Source organism: Enoplosus armatus, chromosome 4, assembly GCF_043641665.1.
Source record: "Enoplosus armatus isolate fEnoArm2 chromosome 4, fEnoArm2.hap1, whole genome shotgun sequence".
In the NCBI taxonomy this organism is placed as follows: Eukaryota; Metazoa; Chordata; class Actinopteri; order Centrarchiformes; family Enoplosidae; genus Enoplosus; species Enoplosus armatus.
In genome coordinates this window covers 14,439,163-14,465,579 of record NC_092183.1, presented here as the reverse complement: position 1 = coordinate 14,465,579, position 26,417 = coordinate 14,439,163, and the positions used below count along the sequence as shown (strand labels likewise).

General features: G+C 41.1%; 1 protein-coding gene across 1 annotated transcript; it reads left to right on the top strand.

Annotated features, from left to right (window-relative positions):
• Positions 1 to 424: 424 nt before the first annotated feature.
• sgsm1a (small G protein signaling modulator 1a) lies at positions 425 to 26,080 on the top strand. Its single transcript, XM_070903724.1, has 26 exons — positions 425 to 443; positions 563 to 606; positions 7,501 to 7,576; positions 12,744 to 12,906; positions 13,187 to 13,339; positions 13,428 to 13,495; positions 14,181 to 14,326; positions 14,901 to 15,038; positions 15,639 to 15,763; positions 16,361 to 16,428; positions 16,556 to 16,719; positions 17,173 to 17,308; positions 17,411 to 17,554; positions 18,115 to 18,244; positions 18,746 to 18,810; positions 18,956 to 19,101; positions 20,152 to 20,280; positions 20,367 to 20,549; positions 21,005 to 21,076; positions 21,281 to 22,543; positions 22,652 to 22,776; positions 23,083 to 23,165; positions 23,307 to 23,416; positions 23,566 to 23,662; positions 24,083 to 24,250; positions 24,402 to 26,080. The coding sequence occupies exons 1-26, from the start codon at positions 425 to 427 to the stop codon at positions 24,488 to 24,490; spliced, it is 4,104 nt and encodes a 1,367-aa protein (XP_070759825.1). The 3' UTR covers positions 24,491 to 26,080.
• The last annotated feature ends 337 nt before the right edge of the window (positions 26,081 to 26,417 follow it).

Below are 26,417 nucleotides of genomic sequence, written 5' to 3'. Positions count from 1 at the left end.
CTCCATTTATTTTATGTCCCTGATTGTTTTCAGGGTTGTTGTTTTTTAAATCTATTTGCATTGAATTTCATGATAGAATTATTTCTGTGGAAAGATAACATTACAATAGGAAGCATTAAACACATCATTATGTCTCATTCAGTGAAACTTATATTGAAGTTTAATTCTAAGTGAACCAATCTTGCGGACAACTATTCCTAATGTAGGGAACTACATTTAATGGAGAATATGCTTAGAATTTAATGCTAGGAAGTCGCCTTGATTATAAGCCTGATCTATTGGTGTTTGGGCCACCCAATGGAAGCACTGCATGTGTCTTTAAGAGGCGTGTGTGAGAGGAGGTGGAGTCGTGATCCACATCTCAGTGTACGAGCAGCACTCAGCTGGTGGGAGGGGTGCTGCTTGCAGACAGGAGACAGGATCCATGGCAACAATCATGGCAGGTGGGAGCAAAAAAAAAAAGAAACATCATTTTTTTTGTCTTCTTATACAACATAGAATAAGTGAAGTTGTGGCAAATTGTAAAAATGTCCTGTGTGGGACTGTTTGTGCTGTGTTTCAGAGGCAGAGACCCGTCAGAGGCTGCTGCGCACCGTCAAGAAGGAGGTGGGTGTTTTCAGCAGTTATCGAGTCGGAAAAACAAACACGTTGGTTTGTATGAAGCGGTGTAGTTCACACTGTACACAGGGAGGCTTCTAAGGGGATCCCTAACAAAGACTGGGTGTCACTTTAGTGTCTGTACTCAGTGTTCTGTCTCTTCCTGATGATGACACCTGACACAGATGGCTTGGATGCTCCTCTGAATCGCAACCTCTTCGGGAAGATTACAAAACAAGCCGATATGAAATATTAGAATACTGATAGTGGTTTTAAAGTGTTTTTTTATTACAATCTTTTTTCTGTTTGGGTGTTCGTGCTGCAGCTCAGTAATCATTCGGGTGGAGAAGAAGCAGCATGAAGGAAACAGATTGCCTGTAGTCAGTGTTTGTGGTGTTTATGGCAGAGCAAACCATCAGCCTTCTGCCAAGCCATTTGGTAGTTTCAATTAGACACAACTGTGTGTGTGTGTGTGTGTGTGTGTGTGTAATGTAATGAGTTATATGGTGATGAGTGGAGACGCATATGGAAGCAGCTCTGGTGGTTTGTTCAGCTGGTTTTCAACCCTTCATGTCACTCATCATCGTTTGAGGTTTCTGCAGTAACACAGAAGACCAGAGTTCAGCAGAGATGAAATTAAATGTCACTCCCATTTAAACTGTCTGACATTCAACTCTTGAGCGAGGTTTCTTCTCAGAGGTCCCACACATTTGGAAAAGGACATTAATGAGTGACATGTTATTGACTGTTTAGAAATGTCACATAAAGCCTGTCATCATTTCTCACTGAAGCTAATTGTGCTGATGCTGAGATGCTAAACTCAAGCTGCACGAGCATCCATTTGGAGAAGGAGTAATGCTGTTTTGTTAACTTCTTCTAATTTTTAGTTTTTTAGAAGAAAACTTCAAAGATTCTGAAAGTTCAAAGCAGAGCCAGGCCAGCTAAATAACACTTTTCTGGACCAGCTTATTTTGTCTTAATATCACATTTTAGGGCCTGCTGCGCTTAATCTTATTTTGTGAAACCCATAGGGTTCATCTGACATGAAGGGTTGAAGTCCAGTAGGCTACTTTTGGATTGTAGCTGTCAAAAATTACAAACATAGCAAAAGTATTCAGGAGAGGAGCTTTTATTCTTGGTAGACCGCTGCATTTAGACCACAGGCTGGGTTGCACCAGCTAATCGTAAAACCATAACTAAGTTTGTGTGTTAAGTCCTTCATAAACTCTTACAAATCGCTAGTTTCAGACTAGTGGTTTAGTAAATCAGATTGCACCATTAAAACCCAAGAAATGCCTCAGTAAAGACTTTATTATAATATGTAAATTGGATGCTAAGAGGCGTCTATAGCGCCGTCCAATCAAAAGCAATCAATTAGGTAAACAGGAAGTCACTGTAGTATCACTAGCTGTAAGATAAACGTTTCAGGAGGTCAAGACATATATTAACTTACCAGACAATCCTTTTGTAAATGTAGGTATGGATCTGTACTTCGTTTATAAACATACATGTCAATAAATGTAGAAGGAGAGTGAGAAGGAAAAATACTATTAAGCTAACCTAACCAACGTTATTTTGTCGTAGGTCACGTTATTGGCATAATATTTTGTAATTTTAGGTAACGTCACTGCATTGTGTTATTTTGTGAGCTGTGCAATTTTATAAAGGTTTACATCATTATTTAACGGCATTTTGATGAAGTGTCAGGTCAGATATGTCGGCCATACTTATTCTTCTATCTAATCAGGCTAACTTAACGTCATATACTGTACTATAGGAAGCTAACGTTAGCTTTGTCGGTTGCTTCAGGTTGTTAACGCTACCCAACAGTTACACCTGACCGTTACTGCGTGTAAATACTTAATAATCACTTCCATGTAAGAACTAGTTTGTGTGGTGAAGCCTGTTTTAATTCGGGATCCTTATCGTTTAATCTCATCTAAGTAAACACTTATAGGAACAGCTGCTGCATCTGGCAGGAAACTAAAACTCTCCACTGTAACCCAGAATTATAATAATAGAGACATATTCAAGTATTAACAGCAATGCGATTCAATATTTATAGTTGAACCAATTCAGCCTCAAACTAACTAACTATAATACAGCCACTGTATCGGAGATAGATGAATATCAGCTGTGTGTGTCACTCCATTGTTTGTTTCACTGTTTGTTCAGGGAAGGTTTTCTCAAAATCAAACACCTCACTTAACATTTACACATTTACAGTAAACACCTTCATCCCCTTCAGGTTCCCAGCATAGCATAAACTCTTCTACTATTGTTGGTTTTTGGTTGCTAAAAAACTCAACTGAAGCAGAGGAACATTTTTCAAGGAACAGTTTTAATGGAGCAGAAAGGAGGAGATTTCCCCAGTCCAGACAACCTTTTTAACCTCCTCCTGTTAACAACTGATGGATTTATTTCATTAGTATCATCTCAGATTGCCTCATAAATTACAAGACATTATTTCTGCCAAAGAAAGAAAGATAAAAAATCACATCCTGGATCTTGTGAAAGGAGGAATGTAGAGACTTTGGTCTGATTTGTTTTCCTCCGAGTCCTGTTTGCAGGCTTATCAGTGGAGACCAGACCCTTCCCATGATTAAACCTGTCTGCCTCCTGTGTGCTGATACGGCCTCGCCACGATTCATTCACAGTGGCTCTCTCATTGTTTACTACAAATGCAGCCTGGTGGAGTCTGATGATGGACCAACAGCACAGTATGATAGCTCACTTTATTCACAGATAGCACTTCATGAAAATCAGCATTAATCTAGAGTTAACAAAGATTTTTTATTTTATTTGTAGGCACTTTTCAGATTCCCCTTAAAGGGAAAATAGATGTTGTTTGTACCATTTTCCCATTAGTTTATGATTATTATTACTCTGTGTGGGTTACACCATATGGTGTCTCTATGCTATGTGTTCTCACGCTCTCCTTGTCCAGCTGGTTATGTGCCACCAGGCTCAGATATACCTGGATGTGGGCCATTATCCAGAGGGCGCAGGACGTTTGTGGCAGCAGAATTACCTTCTGGTACAAAATTGGTTTGAACGAGATCTCTGATTTGCCTTAGCTTTGATACAGAAGCCCTCTCAGTCTGTCCCTGTCTCTTTATCTTGCTCTGAATTGTGCTCCTCCCTCTGTCTTTCTGTACATCACACATGCACACAAACACAAATACACACCTGTGTTTGCTAAAGGAGAGCGAGAGAGAGAGCGGGAGAGAGAGACTATTAGACAACTGGCCACAGAGATCTGCACCATTTACTTTCCTGTTTCGCTTTTTTTTAAGGCTGAGTGCTTACTCAGGATGAGGTTTCAGGCAGCGGAGTGTAAGATAATCCACCCGTCTTGTTCTGTGTTTTCTGCTTCATAGAGATTTTCCGACTGTGGCTGCATGTTGATAGAACACATTCAGGGTTCATTCATACTGCAGGAACAAGCTGCAGGCAAATCATCAAATATTGTTGTTGTCATAGATACTGATGGAGATTATTACACTGAGACTGTTGTACAGTTTTTGTCCTTTTTCTAGGTGAATGTATTCATAATCAGATTTTGGTATGGATGAGATAGGATTAGATGGCTGTACTGAGAGAGATAGTCTGACACACACCACGGCTTGTACGAGATAGTACACCACTTGTAATAAAGCGGCCATAAGTGTGGAGCCTCTTCTCTCTGTTTACATCAGAAAACTATGCAGCAGCTTTATGGTCCACCTTAACCTCGAGTGATACTGCATGTGTCAGGTCGAGGCTTAAGGTTCACTCTTTACTCTTGACTCTTGACAAAACAATCTCACCACAAGGTTAAACCAACATGGACAAGAAGCCCTCAAAGTGCTCAGAAAAAATGGAAATGGAATCTATATTTCCACGACAGGTGGTCAACTCCATCTGCTGAGGAAGATCAATATCTGCAGTCTGTGTTGTGGCTACATTCATTTTGTGGTAGAATCATGTTCACTGCCTTTTTAAGTCTGTGTAGTCATTATTAGACTGATATTCCAATAATAAAGTCTTAATTCAAATGCATAGTTGCGATACATAATTTTAAATCAGAAGTGTAGCTCTGTATGCATGGATTAACATACATAACCAACAATGTTTTTACTTCTTTTTTTTCCCATGCGTGCTCCACTCATTCATCAGTGGCCACAGAGATGATGAATAATGAAGGGTGGATGTTAATGGATGGGGCTTTCTCTCTGGCTCTTATTTCTTGGCTCTGCTGTTGCTGGAGTTAATTGGAATACTCTGAAGATCTTTTATCACTGGCTGATGCCTTCAAGCTACAGTGATTAGTTAGAGCAGATTCATCAGACTTTGCTGCTATAACCGAGAAGTTTAATGACCGTTGTCACGTCCCACACATTGTGTCTACTCTGTAGAGTATAGAGTATATATATAAAAAGTATATTTTGTGATGGCATTTTAGAAGATGTGGCTACTCTAAATGGTACTTTATTGATACCAAATGAGCACACAAGGACTCTAGGTGCATACTATGTGAATTGACGGCGGCTCAGTACATGTTATTAGTTACTGTATTTGGGGGAGCTGCAGTCATTTTTGTTTATTTCAGAGATGAATGAATGTTGTTGACGTATCTTCTTAGGTGGAAGTGATCCACTGTGCGACACGTGCCGTCTCCATAGAAACCTGCAGGTTGTCTGTGCTTAGACACTTCACCGTATTAAATTCCTCAGAGGCCTGATCTGTAGCCCAGATGAGAGAGATGAGAAAACACGTCTGCGTCCTCAAGTTGGCAAATCAATCAGGTCTCTGTATGTCAGGTGCACTCAGAAAGAAAACTGGTGCATACAAGTCCCCTGTGTTTTATATGTGCGTGTGTGTGTGCATGTAGGCTTTTATATAAGTGTGATCATGAGCAGAGCGGTTGTGCATCACATCAGACTGACACTGTCTCTGTCGTGTTGGCAGCATGAATCATTTCTGTTGATGCTGAAGATAACAATGCTACTGAGGCAAACAGGCCAAATTTGCATGATGACTTGTCTAATTAGTGAAGGGTTTTATTTAATATAATTTTTTTCATGGGGACAGGGTTCTGGCTGCATTTGTTGTCCAAGTGTTTTATAAACCTTTTTTTAGTTTTTTCACAAGTGAGAGATTAGTCAGTTTTAGGCCCTCATCTTTACAGTGAGGGTGCAATCAGAGCTCAGTGGGCAGAATTTTCTCAGCACCATCACAGAAAAACAAGTTGTTTTGTGTCTCACAGTGAAATCAGAAATCTTGGTCTTGGTCTGTTTTATTGTTCTGCCTTCATTCAGGTGTTGCTTTTTTTTAAATGAACTCAATATGGACTCATGGATGTGTATGATTTTACATGTGTGTGTTTAGTCTCTCGATTTTAGACTTACAAGTAGGGTTGGGCAATATGATGTTATATACTGTGAGATGGTAGAATTTTTTCTATACTATTTATGCCGAGATGAAGTAGCTATCATTTCAAAATCTCTGGTTTTATAGGACTTTAAGTATCACTTTGATAAAGTGGCTTGTTTTTTGTTTTTCACATATTTGCTACTGCATTACATTCTTATTTGGTTATTTTTAAAGTATCTATAAATAGCTAACTCATTCAATTTTCAGAAAACGTTCTGCATCATGATATATCGATATCACATTACAAAGTTACTAGTGGTGGAAAGTAACTTGTGCCTTTACTCAAGTACAATTTTGAGGTACTTATCTATTATGAATGACAATGGAGACAATGAAAATGGAGGCTTTTCTACATTTAATCACTACATTACTTCACAAAACATCTTCTACCACTGAAAGTTACAGGTATTATAATCCATCTGTGTACAGTAAGTACACTAGATATTAAAATGATTGGTCGGTAAAATTGTGCCGTAGTGGAAAATCTAGGGGGGGAGGACAGAACTTTATCTCCTGGAACATTTTATGATCACGCTGTAAATATGAAACCATGAAAACGAATATTGTTAGACAGCCGGCTGCTTCACGACCACTGAGCTGCCTCACAGAGAAAAGATTTGCTCATGCCACAGAGGGATTGAATCAATGTGTAGATTGAAAAAAAAAAAGGTTATAGAGCAGAAGGAACCTCAACTACTGAAGTAAATAGCTGTGTGTGTGTGTGTGTGTGTGTGTGTGTGTGTGTGTGTGTGTGTTTGTGCAGAAAGTGATCTTGGCAGTGCAACGTGGTCGTTGTGGACAGACTCATTTCAACAGGAAATTACAGCTATCAGTGTGGCTGTGTCCGGAGGTTGATATTCCACATGTAGATTGCAGAGCTGTGCCCACACAGGGGGACGTCTCCATAGCCACCGGAGGGATTGATTTATCAGTCGTCTGTGGCTGTTGTCAGGTCAGCGGGGAGAGGGGCATATCGCTGTGACGACAAAAACCTAACTAATGAGCGCTACGTTGTGAGCACGTGCGCCTGGCCTTCTCCATCTTCTGAAAGAGAAGTTGGGTTTGCATGAATAGGATGTCATCAGCCTTTGACGCAACAGAATCAATTGGTCCCACTGAGGATTAGGAAGTGTTCAGAAAAGTCACTTTAACCCCACCACGCCCACCCCCAAATGTACCGCTTACATTTCCCAGTAGAGGTCCCTGGGATAAGAGCTGGTGACTCATCCACCAACTTAACATGCACTCGTCCCAGTGTGTCAGTGTTTTTCTTCCTCTTAACTTTTCAACCCCACTTCACCCCCAGAGCCCTGCACTCTCCTCAGCCATCATTTTAACCTCCGGCATTAGTTGTATAAATTCTCATAATTATTCTCTGAAATATTTGTATCACCCAGTCAAACTCTCACCAACAAGCCTCTCACAGATGTGTGCCAGTTGTGGCATGTTAATGAATGAGTCATCCAGCATCTGATGTGTCATTGACAGGTGAAGCAGATCATGGAGGAAGCTGTCACCAGGAAATTTGTTCACGAGGATAGCAGCCATATTGTGTCCTTTTGTGGTGAGTAACCAAACATACAAATGAATCACACAGTTGAACAATTCTACAACACTGAAAAGAGCCTGACTGGGTTTTTTAAATTGAAATCCGTTCCTAATGTTGTTACTGTGACATTTTGCAAGCTCTATCTTTAGTTACCTCTGTCACTTTACAATATGCTAGTATTTGTATTTATTTATATCTATATTGGAGGTGGCATATTTTCTGATTCATTTTAGCCTGGTGATTTACATGAATTGCTTTCCTTAACTTTACACCAATTACTTCCTGTTGATTCAAGTTCTGTTTAAGCCCCTTAGTCAGCACCCTGTGGTTTTGCCTTACTTACAATTCCACTATGCAGCCGTCTTGAGAACTGAAGAGTTATTCACAGTTACCAACGATCAATTGTGTACAGAATTATTCATAACAGTAAGGTGTACAGTATATACAAGCAACACTTGAAGACATAGACTTCCTACAGTTATTTACATGCAGTAGTCAAGGTTACGAGGAAACACCAGTCTTACTCCATCAGAGAAGATAGAGTAAAGTTGGTGGTCCTTATTATTGGATTAGTTTTCCTATAATAAGGATTTTTGTCCAACAACAAGAATATATTCACTTCATAAGACTTTAATAGGAAGGAAGATGGGATTTTAGCTGCCACATTAAACACAAGCAGTCGGCCGAGTGACGTGAAGGGCCACATCATCGACATAACTTTTGCAAGTGTATTATTAGTGTTAAATAGAAGTAAAGGACATTTAAAGTTCAATATTTCACCAAATGTTATTGTTCTTGCCTCCAAATGGCACTAATAGAGTGAGAAACACGCTGCCCACATGCAGGCGCTCACACTTGTCAGATGTCTGGCTCAGTCCAGAGCTGTAATCAGTAACAGGATGTATTTGGGGACTCTCAGCTTGCAGAAAATGTGATATTTTTACTATTTATGTGCACACAAAGACTGTTCTTTACTGATATGATGAGGCTCTCAGAAAGCCATTGAAATGTGACAAAATGTATTTATCGTATAAACAAGTGAACAAAGATGAAACCCTCCCCTGACACAGACTCTTAATACCATGTGGAAAACTGGTGCGAATAAATGAGTTGTCTTCGTCGCACTGCTGGGTAAACATGTGCGAGGAGATCCACATGCACAACAAATATAAGCAGAAAGTGTTGGGTCTCTATAGGTCTGTCTGCTCTATATTGTTGTGAAAATGTAATTGCACATTTCACAGACTTATTGTGGCAATGGGCAACACCACTATATTAAGTAACAAATAGTGAGAAAGGAAAGTTAAAATCTGCGTTAGCATAAGACACAGTTTCACCAACAGTCAAGATACTGTTGTTACCCCAAATTTCTTACTGCAGTCAAGGTTATGTAGAATACGCAATCAATGTTGTGTGCTTCTTTGGTCCTTAGAGGTACAATCACTACCTCATGATGTCCTCAAGTATAACTCATTTGGATTTCACAGTGTGAAAGGAATTTGCAGCACAGCTTGAAGACGTAGTAAACCAGATGATGTTAGACATCTGTCCCACCCAGTGATCAGCTTAGTCCAGGTCTCTTTTTATAGTTTTATTTTTCTCCTGGAGGGTTATGAAAATGATTTGTCACAGAACACAGATATTTATTACAGTGGGATGATAACACGTCAGTGTTGTGGGGATTGTATGTGCCTTATGTGTTTCCATTAGTGCTTTCATGTCTGCGTGTCATCACTTTTCTTGGCCTGCGGTGTGGACGTTATCCGCTGGATCATCTAATAGCCTGTTTTAATAGCTGCTGGTCGGTCTGAGGATTATCTTTGTTCTACTACTATCAGACGTCCCAGCGGACATATAGCCTCTCAGGGTGACCCTCTCATCTCCCTGTTTTGTTGATAGCCAGATTCCTCCTCCTCCTGACTCCTCCTGTGATCCTTATAGTGGCTCTTGTTACTACATGTCCTCTTTCAGCTGCGGTCTGTTTAGAGATGAGAGTGAGTGGAGGATGGGAGAGGAGCCTGGCCAGCTCACCAGGGAGCAATTAGCCTCCACCATCATGGCTACTTTGATGAGCTGCCCAGGCAGATACTGAAATGTAGACGCCGTGGGGGGGATGTGTGTCGAAACGCCGCTGTTGACAGGATGTGATGAAAAGTAGCACAACAAAGCTAAAAGCAACCGTAGTTTTATTGATACATTAGAAGCTCTGTTTATTTCCTTAATTTAATTGTTAATCCTTAGTTTACCCACTCACAGATCACACTTTCTTTCTGTCTCCCTGCGATCCCGTGTGTTAGAGTCCTCGTTTCTTACAGTACATCGATCATGAGTCATGAGGTCAAAACAGTTCTTTAAAATGGCTCAGTTACTCTGACTAATTTGATAGCAGTGCACAGATGTGAATCACTGATTTTGATTTTGGCTTTAGAGATGCACCCTGAAGCAACAACAACCTTATCAAAAAGTCACCTCTACATTTGCCTGATGGTGGCGCTAGACATATTGATGTAAATTTGTGCATCTTGTACATCTACTTGTCACAAAGTGCAACACTGTTCCTTCAACCAAACAAAAATTGCATTGAAAATAACATGTTGTACGACATGATAAAAATTAACTTTTTGCTCTTTTTGAAAAGGAATATAATAATCTACAAAACTATGTGAATTAAGTTGGTGGTGAGGCATCATACTTATTTTGGTCTGCAGCTAATTGCTGTTTTTATTGCTAATTAATCTAGTGCTAATTTTAGCAATCAACTGATTAATCATTCTGTCTATGAAATGTCAAATAATAATACCTAACTCCACAGTCTAAACATTGCTTATTTTGTCTGAACTACAGTCAAAACTCCCCAAAGCCCGGCAGTATACAATGTAATGACACTAAGCTCCAAATGCTCAGATATCAGAAGCTGCAATCAGCTAATATGTCTTAATCATAGTAGATAAATAACACAAATGATGGATTGATCAAAAACATCATAAGGTTATATTCTGTGGATCTACTAACCGACTTATTGACTAATCTTTTCAGCACTGTCCATATTAAAACCTTTTGTTTCTGCTCTGAGTGAAGTGTTGGTCGGCTGTGTGTCACTGTCCGAGAGTCTCTTAATGCACTCAGTTGCCACAGATACAGGATGATTAGAGGCAATTTACTGTGTTATCTGTTTTTACCAGGAGGGACTGCACACAGGACTGATCCTACTGACATGATGCTCATTTTCTTCGTAGCACATTTAACTGCTGTTTGTGATTATCGTTGTAGGAAAATGGTTCAGATAAAATATTCAATTTGTTGTGAAAAAGTCAACAGTTTCGGGTTCCATCTCCCTGCCTTGTGTCACATACGGGAACCCTCTATGGTTTTATTTATAGGTGCTCTACTGTGATAAACAAATTTCCAAATTGACAAACAGTGTTGTTTGTAACACTGCCTCTGATGCCGTTGTTCATTTCAGAGAGGTGCGTAGCTGCAGAGACGGTGGCACACTGGGGATTTTCTCTGTAGCTTGGTGGATAGACAGCAGCTCTCAAAAAGTGTAAAGGTTTGGGAGTCGCTGTCTTTGCACTTTTGCCAGCTGAGACCAGTTAGCAGAAATGATGAGAGAGTAAGGAGGATGAACTATATTTGGGGACCTTTTTAATGTTACGCTTTGTTCTGACATTTAGCTTCTTGCCCTTATAATGATGTGGAGAAAAAGAAATACAGCACAGAGAGATAAGGAGCAAAGTGCAGGAAGAGAGAGGGAGAAGAAACAGATGCAGAGAAGACGATGAGGACATTTTAATTTAAAAGTTGATGGCTGTGATGACACTTTTATTGCCTGGGTTGAAGTAAAACCCTGTTAACAGTGATCGTAGTAACAGCAGTGACAGAGAAAGTGACAGATTTACAGAGCGGCAGGAGAGAAGCTGTGCTTGAAGGAGTGGGGATGATGGAGACAGATAGATCGCAATGCTGATGAGTTTGCTGCCGCCCCTCCCTCCGCTCGTCTCTCCCAGAGCTCGATCGCTCCATCAACAGGGGTTGCCACGGCAACCCCAGCATTCCCCCTGACCCCATGTGAACAGAGCCACAGGATTAGTCCTGAAAGAGAAACCAAATGTCAACACAGCTCCAGGCGCTGCCACGTAGGCCTGAGAGAGAAGAGGGGTGTCTGTTTTTATGCACAGTTGAGTGATTGTGCAAGTGTGTCATCATGTCATCGACTTGTGTGTCCACTACAGCTTATGGAAAGATGATTACGTGAAGGCATGAATTAATTAAAAAATGTTTTTTTCTGCACCTAGAAAATCCTTTGAGGAAATATGCACCCCAGCAAACAGTGAATACAGATTCATATACTGTAGTACTGAGTAATATTGTCTCATTCAGACACATTTTCAAGATATAAGAAGTGTAAATGGCACCAGTTGCCACATGCTTCATTTCATATTTAAATGCACGGTGTGTAACGATATGCCTGCACACATATATACACTTCATAAAACAATATGAAACACATAAATACAGTAGACGTGCGGATGGTGACAAAACTAACTTGACATCTCACATGTTGTGCACAAATGAATTGTTGCTATGGTTTGTTTTTAATATCGTACTCGGGACTCCCTGGAAAGCAGTATTAACACTGAGTGGATTATCCTGGTGAAATAAAGTTAATTGAATTGATTGAACTGATGTGTGACATGCTATCATGTAACACAAATAACTTGTGCCACAAAACTGCATTTCTTGGAACAAATTAGCATTGGGGCACTTTAGGTGTCAATGTCACAAAATCTTATAGCTGAAGTGTTACAAATTAAAGATGTACTATTCAAAAAAATTATATTAACAATGGGTCAAAGTCTGTTTAATGTGAAAGCCCTCTTTCAGCAGATTGTTTTGGTTTTATGGCCAGCAAATTTATTGCGTTAAGAGCCGAATATTTCAGGTCAGAAAAAGACACTCCAAATGTATGCTAATGTTGTATTTTGTGCCATAGAAGGCTGTTTGGGCTACAAAATATGGCTGTTACTTTCTCTTTATGCTTTGGCTATTCATTATTATTTATTATTTTGATCGGTTTTCATGTCCTTTATTGTCATGCTATTCTCGCTTACAGTGTTAGTAAAGTGCACTTTGGTAGAGAGTATAATTTATTTTTTCCATCCCTGTGTTTATGTCCACACAGCTGCTGTGGAGGCATGTGTTCTGCATGGGCTGAAGCGCCGAGCAGCAGGCTTTCTGCGTAGCAACAAGATAGCCGCGCTCTTCATGAAGGTGGGGAAGAGCTTTGCCCCGGCTGAAGAGCTGTGTAGGAAGGCCCAGGAGCTCGAGCAGATCATCGAGACAAAGTGAGAGACACGCGCGTCACGGCTCGTTCTCACACATCACAGCAGACTTCAAAGCGTACATCAAAGCCTTGTGCAAGCGAAAGCGCTGAAAACAAATGGCTGTCTGCTTACTTGAAGGGCTATTTTTTATGATGAAAAGCATCTAAATAATTCATGTGTTTAAGCTTTTATGACTCATGAATCACTGATGCCATTAGCTTCATGCAGATTCAGTTTTACTTAATGGAAATTAAAAAACACTTTAGTTTGAATTAAAATGTGGGACTCTCTCCATCTGCAGACGAAGTCAAAGCTTGCAAAGTCAAGACAGCCTTCGCAAGATGCCCCGACTGCCCAGCCTCACCCCACAGGGAGTCAAGAACCTGTGGATCCGGACCGCTCTGTTTGAGAAGGTGCTGGACAAGATTGTCCTCTACCTGGTGGAGAACTGCTGGTATGTTGAGGAGGGCCAAAGACAGTCTGATCAACTGTGTATGCTACAAGAACTTCATGTCCCCTCAAAATTCACATTTGTCTTCCAGTAAATACTACGAGAAAGAGGCTGTTCTGATGGACCCTGTGGACGGACCTATCCTTGCCTCTTTGTTAGGTAATTATATGTGACATTATAAGTATTTGTGTCTTTTAATGTAATCTTCTGTAATCTTCTTAGTTTTTTTTCAGTACAAAAGCTTGTTGCTGGTCCAGTAACATATACAAGATTGCATCACAGTCTTTATTTGTTTTGTTCTCCCAATTTGTACTAATAGCCAGTTCCCCCAGTGCTGCAGTTTCGTTTGCTGCTAACTTCAATTTTTGACAGGAGGAGGTTGTAGACTGAAGCAAATAGATGTACCTTTAGATTCGGCTGTCTTGGTATCATTTTGTCCCCTAAAGCAGTGGTTCCCGACCAAGAGAGTCACAAGATGTGAGTTTATTAATAAGACAGGAAAGCAGGAAAAAACATATCACTCTTTGACCTTGCCACCATCTGTAGACTTATGCAACCTGTAATGAGGGGTCACAAGTTGAGAGAACTTATTTTAAGGGGTTACAAGCCAAAAAGGTTGGGAACCATAAAATTCTTTGTACCTTCATGGTGGCTCAAAAGGTAAACCATCTGAGGCCTGTTATGGTACATCTCTGAAAAATATGCCTTTTGGCACTAAAGGAATAGACCTTCTGTTCCTTTACTTTTGAGTGTGCTCATTGGTGTTTACGTTAACCCGACGCCAATCACTGGTTAACAGAAACTTATATCTGCACTATGAAACTGTTGACCTTCATTGTGACAGTTGGACCTTGTGCTTTGGAGTACACAAAGATGAAGACAGCTGACCACTTCTGGACAGACCCGTCTGCTGACGAGTTGGTGCAAAGACATCGCATCCATGGTGGCCACTGCAGACAGGATTCCCCCACCAAGAGGCCTGCACTGTGTGTAAGTAATAAAACTGGTAATACAGTAGATCATCATACAGAATTAGTGCCAGGCTCCTTTTGTTTTATCTCACATGTCTGTAGCATATATTTATTCTGGCGTATTAGCAGGCAGGCAGAGTTTTAGTGGTGTGTCTGATCAGTTACATTCCCCTCTGAGATGCTGCCTGTCTGATTAAAGACAATCTGCTGAGATTACTGCGTAAAGTGAAGCACAGCGCGTCCCAGCAGAAAGAACAGAGTGTATCTGAAACCTTCACACGTGTTCAGTCTTCAAGTCATCAGTGAACCAGGTCAACTCGGCTGAATTTACAACACCACAATACTCTTTACAGTTGCGTGGACCTGTATATTTGTATGTGTGTATTCCAACCTGAAGTAGGCTGGTCTTTGGCATCAGAAACAAGGGAGGATGCATTGGTGCACATGAATGAATGTTCTATTTCTCATTTTTATTCATGGCAAATGGCTGTACTGTGGCTGACCGGCTGTAATTCATTCAGCAAAGATAGTCATCACTTAAGCACTGGTTTACAATGTTTATTATCCGATTTGACATATTTTGTGTTGTGCAGATCCAGAAGCGGCACTCCAGCAGCAGCATGGATGAGCGCCCTTCCCCCTCGCCATCAGCTCGTGACTATGTGGAGTCCCTGCATCAAAACAACAGGGTCACCCTACTGTTCGGCAAAAACAATGTGCTCGTACAACCGGTAACTGTCTGATTTTCTTAATCACTCATAGATATATGAACATTTTATTAATGTTATTAATTTTATTACCATTTTACAGTAATGTCACAGATAAACAGTATCATTAAAACCACAGGAAGATTTCATCGCAAGTTGAAGCTCTGAACAAAATGGCAGTCTGCCTATTGTGCTGTCATCCCATACATCTCAGATCACTGTGTAAGAGCCTAATATGCTCTCTGGTTAATAAAACCAAAATCCTACCTGCAACAACTGATTCAGATAGTATATTTTCTGAACTGGAGAATTAATGAGTATGCTGCAATAACTGTAATGTATCTCCAAAAGGCTACAAGAGATACTTTCAGCCTTAAATATCCAAAACGTCACCTACTTGCTCTAAAATAGCAACACATGGATGTGTTTTGTTTTTCTTTGTATATTTTCATCATCTCTTTTTCACAAAACAATTTATTTCTTTGTTAGTGTGTGTTGTCAGTGTAAATGCATGCACAAGGCTGCCTTCTCCACCAACAATACAGTCTTCTTCAGGCCTATACATACTGAAGTGTCCTCGCAAATTGCATCAAATGAAAACATCCATCCTTGTGGTTGTTTCAGAGGGATGACATGGAGGCGATCCCAGGTTACCTCTCTCTGCACCAGAATGCTGACATCATGACCCTGAAGTGGACACCCAATCAGCTCATGAACGGCTCTGTTGGAGACCTGGACTATGAACGCAGGTGCAAAATGATCCAGCTGCAAATGGATTGTGATTATGGTGATTGTGTCTGTCTACAAAGCCTTTCGTTTGATAACATTAGTAATCTCTCTCATATTAAGAATATGCTTCCTTAAAGACATGTAAACACTTATTTCTTTACTTGGTCTCTCTGCTATTTGTGTAACACTCAGGTGTTGAATCTGAATAATGCAGCCTGTTTGTGTGTGGCTCGGGGGCTCAGTATGCAGCTGATCTGATGAGGCTTCTGTTCAGCGCACCAGCAGCCAGCAGATGGTTTATTGACTGAGACACTGTCAGACATCTCTCAAACTAGCAAACCATGTTATGTTCCTGTGCCTGTGCATGGTTTCCCTCACCAAAAGAATTGATTATTGCATTAGCCAGCTCAGCTCCTGCTCGTCTGTGAGCACACTCCTGACCACTTTCTTTTGTTAGCCACAAAGTTAATGTTCCTTGAGATTTCGACTCGCACAGATAATACGTTAACATTCCCCATGGATTTGTTTTTCACTGTTAGCTAGTGATCCACCCTGCGTGCTAAGACTAGTCTGGGTTGTTATTTTACTCACTTTGTATTTAATGTAATGTTTTTCAGTGTATACTGGGACTATGCCATGACGATCCCTCTAGAAGAGATAGTTTACTTGCACTGTCATCAACAAGGTGGGTCCACACAAACCTTCTTTACTGTTTTACCACACTTTTACCTCAGTGTTTGCATTTATTATCAGTGTCATATAAAATGTCATCATGAGTAATTAAACAAATAAATCCTGTTCGTCTCCTGTAGTTGACAGTGGGGGGACGGTGGTGCTGGTCAGTCAGGATGGGATTCAAAGACCTCCACTTCATTTCCCCAGAGGAGGCCACTTGCTCCAGTTCCTCTCCTGCCTGGAGAACGGCCTGCTTCCCCACGGACAGCTGGACCCTCCGCTCTGGTCCCAGAGGGGAAAGGTCAGCACAAGACGTCTTTCTTTGGGGTCGCTCCCTGGCTTCAGATCCAGAACACAAATTACACACCAAAAGAGCACCAAAACGCTAAATCAGCCTTATCTGGTCAATAAATCAATAAAAAAGACAGTGGGATTTGGAACTGGATGCACTGCCTGCTTGTAGTATTGGTTGGAGTGATACTGATGAATGCATGGCTTAATGTTCTCTCTGCACCACCACGCAAGAATTGTCTACTTTAATGAATGGATGTTTTTGTTGGACTGTGAGTAGCTTTGTATCTGCAGCTAAACTGAATAATGAAAGCCACCCACGCATGTTCAGCCACTATTAATAGGCTTAAGCACACAGACACTCATCATCTTTAATTCACATGGATGGCTTAGTTGGGCTCTTATGGTTGTGCATTTTTTTGCTGTTGGTATTAGTTTAATAACAGCAATATTCCCATTGCAGGGGAAGGTGTTTCCTAAGCTGCGGAAGAGGGTTCCTCAGGGATCTGGATCCTCAGACTCGGTCTCAGATAAGGAGGAGGATGAGGCCACAGACTACGTCTTCCGCATCCTCTTTCCAAATAGCCAGTCGGAGTTTGGTGAGATTCCCCCCAGTGAAGCAAATTAATATGAGATGCGCCAGCGGGCCTCTCCAGATCGTTGCATTTTTTATAAGAATGTTACTCGTTGTTTTGTTACAGTGACTGTAACCCATCCTCCCCATCTGACCTCCTCCCTCTCCCTCCAACTGAATGGACAGTCCCCCTCCAAAACAGGGACCCTGGTTGTACCCAAGAGGTCCTGCAGCTGTCCTGAAGAATCCCCCTCACTCACAGGAAGCAGCTGTAACACTGTCACACCTCGGCTTGTCTGTCCATCTGTCAGCTTGCTTTAATTCCCTGCATCTAATATCCTCCTGGCCTGTCCTGCGCCTTTGGCAAAGTTTATTGATGTGTCCCGTTATTAAAGCCCCTCCCACTCGCCGCCACCTTGTCACACCTTTTTAACAGCCGATGGGTGGACAACTGATTTATCGAATATGGCTCCTGAACTGAGAAAGGCTCTTGCTCAATTCATCCTTCTCTTTATAGTAATGTAATTGATCATGATGGCTTCATGCTTTCAAATTGTGCATCAATTCCAGATTGCGTAAATGTTTTTGTTAATATGCTTTGTCTTTGCTCTAACAGGAATCAAACACAAACATATTCTGCTCTGAAGTGCTTTCAGCAGATCACAATTTATCACCATAATTCTGCTCATGTGAAATGTTTCCAGCTCGGTTGGTTTGAATCATCAAAGTGCAAATGTAATTGTTCTTGAACGCCTGAGCAGCATAATGCTTTTTAAGTGACAATGACGGAGTCTGTTTGTGTGTGTGTGCACGTGCGTGTGCATGTTGCAGTGACTCCACCAGACTTGATGGATCAGGGAGCTACAATGTGGCATCCCACTCTCAGGAAGTCCTCGTGTTCCTCTTGTTCTCAGGGGAGCTTCTCTGATGGGGCAGCACCCAAGGGCTGTAACCATGAGAGGTGAGAGATAAACACATTTCAAGCTAGACTGAGTTGTATTAGATGGTGACAGGAAAACTGCTGAAGGCTGCAGAGACACACAAACGCACCTGACATCCCTTAGTGGCAACCAGAAATCATTAAAAACACAGACAAAACTGGGAAACTGGGAAAGGAGCAAAGATACAAGAAGCTAGCAATTACCCTGAAGACAATTATGTGACATTTACTTCACTGACTGAGAATGTGCAAATGAGGCGATAAGTAAGGCACATGAAATGGTTGGAGGCTGTGGAAGAGGGCAAGCCGGTGGGCTAATTTGTTCTTTATGGCAGCACAGTAGGTTATCATTTGAAAGATAAAGGTTAGTCCCAACACTCTAATAAACTCTACATTAGATACAGTATCTCATACATTCAGGACAATATGAATAACTTCTCATGCACTAGATGATTAGTTTAATGATAGTTTAATGACAAGGTAACACACAAGTGAAATGCCCCGTGCTGTATCTTCCTGCAGGGCTCCTCTGAAGCTGCTGTGTGACAACATGAAGTATCAGATCATCTCTCGGGCGTTTTATGGCTGTAAGTGATTTGTTATTGTGTTATTATCAGTATCTATTCACATTCACGATGAAAATGTGTTTAAAGAAGTAGTACATAATATCCTTATTTGAATTACCACTAACATCTGCAGAGGCATTAAGTAATTAACTGTATTGTCAACCAGGGTTGGCCTACTGCCGTCACCTGTCCACTGTGCGTACACACCTCTCTGCCCTCGTCAATCACACCATCGTGGCGCCCGACATGCCGCGCGATGCCTACAAAGGGCTCACCACAGACGTGTGGCAGACGTTCCTCCAGGACTGCACAGTAAGCATCGTTGGTGTCACAGCACTGCAACACAAAGTTCACATTGCTGCTGACAGCATGCTGTTCACACACACACACACACACACACACACACACACACACACACACACACACACATGCATGCACGTCCACTCCAAGGCTCTCTCTTTCACTCTGTCACTCTTCTGTCTCATCCATATTCATCCTCTGCTAATCATGTGGCTTGCACCATTAGTCTCACAACATGAAGCATGACTAATGGACCTGCCAGTCTCAAAGTCCACATCTTCAGTTTATTTGGACATTAGTTACATTTACCTGGAGCCATGGAGCGTTTGACCTGAACATTAAAAAATATGTTTTAAAAATGTTTTAGAAGCAAAACCTTTTCTTAAAACTGGTGTGTTATTTTATGAATAATACCAATGTAATATCACTCAGTAAACTGATGCAATTACTGAGAAAAAAGTTAATTCTTGACTGTGGAAACACTAGTTGACAAAAAAAGGTCCACTTGTTTGCTTTTTCCTGCACTTTCAACTCTCACGATTAGTGGGTCGAGTTTGAGACAGAGGGCCTAAAAGACAAATGGTTAAATTTATGAATATTACTTTTTTACTCTTTGTTTAAATCAATTACTCTATTTACTTTTGAGTTACCTTATAAAACCTGTACATCTGTATCAAAATGGAACACATATGGAGGACACAAGTGAACGCTCTACTGTAAATGCTTAATTAAGCATGGTTGAGTAACAGCTGTGGACAGACGTTTTTGATCTCAGCTTACGTCTGAAGGTGATTTTCATTTATCTTCCCCACACACAAACTGTACAGTGACAGTTGGGAGATGCACCAGTGCCTGTAGTCTTCCCCATCTGCCACCCTCCTGGATGCATTAATCATTACCTGCATTGACAGACTGAAAGCTATTGTGATGTCTCTGTCTACAGGCTGCCGTGTTGTTAATGCCGTTGTTTTGAAACACTATTGAAAACATACAGTGAGATATAATTGTCTTTTCAAGTCTGACAAGCGCTGAGTTGACTGAAGGTATGTCTTGTGTCTTCAGGCATACGAGGAGAAGGAGCTGCTTCGTCTGGTCTACTTCGGCGGTGTGGAAGCCTCGCTGCGTAAAGAGGTGTGGCCTTTCCTGCTGGGTCATTATCAGTTTGGAATGTCAGAAGCTGAGAGGAAGGAGGTTTGTTGTTTCCACGATTATAGTTTTGCTTCCAAAGCCGTTTCCGCCTGAACCACTGACCCTTGATCCCTCACCCCTCGCCCCAGGTGGATGAACAGGTCCGAGTGTGCTACCAACAGACCATGCGCGAGTGGCTCGGCTGTGAGGAGATTGTCCGCCAGAGGGAGAAGGAGCAGCATGCTGCAGCATTAGCAAAGTGCTCCTCTGGAGCGAGCATGGACAGTCCCAGTCAGAAGATGATCCACCATGACTCCACCATCAGCAATGAGGTGAAGCACTAATACACACTTATATTCAGAGTTAGAAGCTGTGCACACATGTAGCCTGACACTCTGAAAAGGAATCAGCTGTTTATGTTGTTATGCTGTGTCCTCAATCAGTACTGTAAGATTAAGATAAATGTGGCCAATTTTACAAGTAAAGGTCAGTTGACTCAGTTTATGAAAACGTCCATAGCTCTGGAGTTCTATTTTTAAGAATCAGCATTATAAAAGACATATTTTAAAGACAAAGGTATTTACTAAAGTTGCATTATGGGAAATGTAGAATCCAGCATTTTTGGAGCTTGACCCAAGCTAGGAACATACCATTCTTTTTACTGCAAGTTAACAAAAGTGCAATACTAAATCACCGGAGTATCCCTTTGATGTGAGCACAGCACATGAGCTGACGTACCACCAGACTGTATCAATAAAAAATATTGTTATATTATAATATCTTGCAGTCCCATTCTTCCCAGAGCTCAGACAGGCAGAGTCTGGCTCGCCTGCAGAGTGACTCCAGCAGCAGCACACAGGTATCAAACTCACCATATGTATAGATGGTCTATTAAAAATGGTCTTTCAAACAAACTAAACAGCACTTCTGTTACATTTTTTAAAACGCTAACATCCTGATCTTTTATGACACATGTCTCACACACATGTATGACTAAAGTAATGCATGTGATCTCTACTTTTTGAACCAATATTCCTCATCCCTGCATTATTTCTCCTGCTAGTTGTTTACATCCTCCCATCCCTTCCCCTGGAGTAGCCTGCTTCCCTTTGGCTTGTTCTTTCAGGTGTTTGAGTCCGTGGAGGAGGTGGACCAAATCGAGACGGAGCCCAAGAACGAAGAGGCCAAACAAGCGCCAAAGATGCCCAATGGAGCTCTGCAGAACGGGACAAGCTCTCCTGACTCTGGACATCCCTCCTCCCGCAACTTCTCTGTCACCTCCGGCCTGTCGGACGGCTCACTCAGCACAGAAGACAGTGCTGTACCTGATACAACCCCGAGATCTGCAGCTGTCCCTCAGGTGCCACAGAGCCCCGTCAAACCTGCAGGGGTAGAGAGCGAAGGTCTGACAGAGAGCATGGACAGCCGAGTGAAAGGTAACGTGAGGGACAAAGAGGAGGAGGAGGAGGAGGAGGAGAAAGCTGCAGAAAGTACCAAGACTGAGGTGACAGGTGACAACATGATCCAGCCATTGGAGGAGGCACTGGTGAAGGCCAACAAAGAGACAAGTCTGCAACCCAAAACACACCAAACTGTTGAGGAGTCTGGAGCAATTAAAACAGATGGGCTCAAGCGTGAAGATAAAGACCTGGATGCCCCGGCAGACATTAAAGGAATTACATCAGAAAAAGAAGTGTCCGATGAGGATACTGTGATGGCCTCAGCAGCTGCAACAGAATCCAAAGGAGAACTCGTTGAGCAAAGTATTACAAAAGAAGTAGATGTGAGAATTAAGGGAACATCAAAGCTCCAGAAAACTGCAGAAACAAATGTGGAAAAGACGAAGGAAATGGACGAATCAAAGACAAGTAAACCACAAGAGGTTTTACTGGCGGAAAGGAAAGAAAATATATCCGTAGATCCCGTGGCTCCTGCAGTTGAAAAGAACCTGGTTTTCCCAGCAGACACTGGGGTCTCAAGAGCAAAAGAAGCCTACTTTGCCTCTCAGAAAGACGAGGCTCAGACTGAATCCGATGAGTCTCCCTCAGCCATAGAAATGGAGGAGATCCCCAAAGCCAAAGTTTCCATGGTGCCTTGGAGCAGGAAGGGGCGTGGTGAAGCATTGTCTTTCTCTGAGGACTCGGCCCCTCACGTGGAGGGGAGGCAGGAGGAGGAGCAGGGAAAGCCCAGCCCAGAGGCCACCGAGTCCATCCTGTCCGAGGAGCCGGAGATGGAGAGCCTTTACCCCAACTTTGACTCTCTGGCCGCATCTGAAAACACCAAGACTGAAGCAACTTCCCAAGAATCTGCCGGGAGTACCTTCTCTGTATGCACACTTTTTTTTAAGAGTTCAAATGAATTTATACTCAAGAAAATCAACCCTATAATGAGCTTGTTCTATTTATTCATTTATTTATTGTTTTGTTTGTTTCAGCAAGAGCTTTTGGACTTGTACACATTGAATCTGCACCGCATTGAAAAGGATGTCCAGCGCTGTGACAGAAACTATTGGTACTTTACTCCTGCCAATCTGGAGAAACTGCGCAACATCATGTGCAGGTAAAACACCGACAGCTTCGGGGATGTAACAAAGAAAACATGCTAATTTTACCTTCATATAGACGGAAAATAGCTTACCTACCTTTCAAGGCTGACAGTATGAATATGAAACTATTTTTGGAAATATAAATGTGCTTGTACTTATCAAATAGATGCTCCATTAAGTATTTATGTTTCTTACTGTCAAGAAATCCCATGAAAAGACCAAAACCAACAATGAACTGATCAGACTAACAAGTATTGTCTGTGTAGCCAAAGTCTATAACAGGAAAAATAAGTTCACATCTCTTCGTTGTATAATTTCAGCTACATCTGGAGGCACCTCGACATCGGTTACGTGCAGGGCATGTGTGATCTGCTGGCTCCACTTCTAGTCATTCTGGATGACGGTGAGTCAACTCTCTGAATCACTTCTTATATTCCCTCCTCTCTGACATTTGGTGTATTTTTACAGTTATCGACGGAGCAACAGAGAGTTTGCCCACTCGCTTTCTCACTCGGGCTTCCGCTCTCTTGTTTCCTCCTTTCAGAGGCCATGGCCTTCAGCTGTTTCACCGAGCTCATGAAGAGAATGAATCAAAACTTTCCACATGGAGGAGCTATGGACACTCACTTTGCCAACATGCGCTCTCTAATCCAGGTGACACAGCAGCAGTAACGTCTTTACACATACTGGAGCAGCCACTAAAACCATTCAATTCCCACAAACACCCCGCTTCTTCCACATTTTTCCTCTACAACTCATTATATCTTCTCCTGAATCTCCTCTGATCCCCTCTCTGTATATAGATCCTGGATTCTGAGCTGTTTGAGCTGATGCACCAGAACGGAGACTACACCCACTTCTACTTCTGCTACCGCTGGTTTCTCCTCGACTTCAAGCGAGGTAAAGAGTGCGAGAGAGTTTGTGCCAATTAGAGGAGTGGGAGATTCACTGGATAAAATGCCAAACCACTTGGCAGCTTGCTAACAAGAGATGTAGTTATTGGAAAGGATTTAGAAGTTATATTTCTGGAAAACCATTCCTGGGAGTTGCTTATGAAATAATTGGCATGAACTGCTGCATGGATGGGTGTTATATTTAATTATGCTTTATACTGAAGATTCATCCATGGACTATCTTGTTTTCTGTAAACTTTCTCACCAGCATATTTCAGTACATCCTTTCTCCCACCCCAGCAGACACCTGCTTCCACTCTTACCTCTCTCCACCGATAACGTCGCTTCCTCCAAACTCGCCTCCCATCCGAGCCCTCAAACACTGGGGTGGTTCAACTCCTGTTTCTTCATGTGCTTTGTCTTCCAGAGCTGGTGTACGATGACGTGTTCGCAGTCTGGGAAACCATCTGGGCGGCCAAGTACGCCTCTTCCAGTCACTTTGTCCTCTTCATTGCCCTGGCGCTGGTGGAGATCTACAGGGACATCATCCTGGAGAACAACATGGACTTCACTGACATCATTAAGTTCTTCAACGGTAAAACAGCTGACGTTCACAGACACATCCTCTCTGATCCTCCACTGATTTTACACATTAGAGATGAGTTTACTCTACGCGAACCTGTAGCAGGGTATTTGAAAGATAATTTCCTTGTAAAATTAAACATACATGTTTCTTGTTCTTTCAGAAATGGCTGAGCACCACAACATAAAGCAGATTTTGACCCTGGCCAGAGATCTGGTGTGCAAGGTGCAGATGCTGATAGAGAACAAGTGATCACGCTGTTCATCTCCTTCCAAGTAAAGTGTGAACGGCTGTAGCAGCACAAGAGTGAAACGCATGTGAGCACACACGTTCTTGCACACACACACACACACACACACACACACACACACACACACACACGCACACAAAGCCTTTACAATCACAGTTTGCTGCTATGAGCCTTATTGACTGTATCCACGATGTAGTTTGTGTTGTCAACACGTGTATGAGAATATTATGCTTCATATTTGTCAGTATGTTCAAGTGAAAACAAACGTATCTGGAAAACTATTTCTCTAATTTCTAAATATTTTTTGTCAGAAATCCCTTAAGTGTCGATCTTAATCCGAGTGCACTTAATATTTTGAGATAAGGATGGTTTTAGTGACACATCTCAAACCAAAATGCAGAGCTGAATTCAACCAGAGACTATATTTATGAGGAAAAATACATTGTGATAATAGTTTATAATAATAATTTTAATAGTCAAAGTCTAGATTAAACTTTAAATATATCAGCAGGTTGTCCCCGTAGTCCTATCCCTTATTGAAGGAAAGAATGTCTGAAAACTTTTCATTTTCTTTAAATACAACACCCCAAAATCAAATACATTTTCACTGATGACTGATTCAGAACACTGGCTTGCAGTCCACACATTATAACATTAAGAATAATTTAGCTTTTAGCACCACATCAGTGATTTAGCATCCAGCAGTGTTTTTTATTGTCCTTGAACTGTCTTGTCTGCCAAATATTATGTCTTTATTTGTTATGTGTGAATTGTACTGTACTGAGAGAAAAATGTGTTCAACTTATGAGGATAATATTATGTCAACACTTAAAATCATACCCTAATATTTAAGTGACTTATGGATGCCTGGGCGGAGATTTATATAAAGCAACAAGCCTGATTTGATAGTCTTCTGAAGTTATTTTTCCATATCCTGTGAACCAACTGTATATTTTGTAAATTGTGCAGTTTATTCACCTTCATTTTTGTCTTGTATTGTCTGGCGCTTGTTTGTTGAATCAAATGTTAATTTCAGCTTGAATGTGATTACGAATAGGGAAGATCAGATGAGACGGTGACAACATTTAGTCACAGTAACCAAAGGAAACGTTTTGTGGTTCCCCGTTATTCAGATTATTTAGTGTGAGAGTAACTTAAATAGAGAGATGACAATTAAAGGTATGTATGACAAAATTTCTAAATTAATTCCAAATGACCTGAAGTTATGAGGGAAACTGTTTTGATGTTTTGGCAGTTTTGTGAGGACATATAATATATATGCTTTTAATCCCTTAAATTAACACGAATGTTGGTCTCAGTTCATTCATTGCCTAAAACTTTACTCATTTGGTCTTCAAGTGTTGTTTATGAATGTGTTAAGATGAATTGCTTTTAATATTGGTGTTTCGTTGTGAATGCTAACTGCTGTCGGAAAAAAACTACTTTAATTTATTGTAAAATCTATTCGCCAAAGTATTTATTTATTTATTCATTCATTCATTTTCTCATTCAGATGCTGCTTTGTTTGTAAAGCTGATATTTTTATTTTGTGGCCAGTTCTAAATGTGTATTGTAAAACAATCAAATTCTATACCTAGAGTTCATATATATATTAAATGGTATATGTTCTTATAATAAAAAATAAAAATGGAATCATCATTATTTTTCCAAAACATGTTGTAATGTGCATTTTACTCAATTCAATCAAACTGAGGTGAGAATCAGAAAGAAAAAAAAAATATATATATATATAGAGATCAGTAGATGCGTTGGTTTTACAAAAGCTTCTCACACAAAACTAGTTTCGAATAGTGCAAAGTCTATTTATCTTGTATCTTGTCAAGAAACGCACATATATGTATGGGATGGCAACATGAGGGTGTTACAATGACGTTATGGTTATGCATTGTTCTATGAGGACAGTCAAAT

Coding starts and splice junctions, on each gene's coding strand:
- sgsm1a (XM_070903724.1), top strand. Junction 21,077..21,280: donor ACTCCAGCAGCAGCACACAG/GTATCAAACTCA, acceptor TTCTCCTGCTAG/TTGTTTACATCCTCCCATCC. Junction 23,663..24,082: donor TCTCCTCGACTTCAAGCGAG/GTAAAGAGTGCG, acceptor TTTGTCTTCCAG/AGCTGGTGTACGATGACGTG.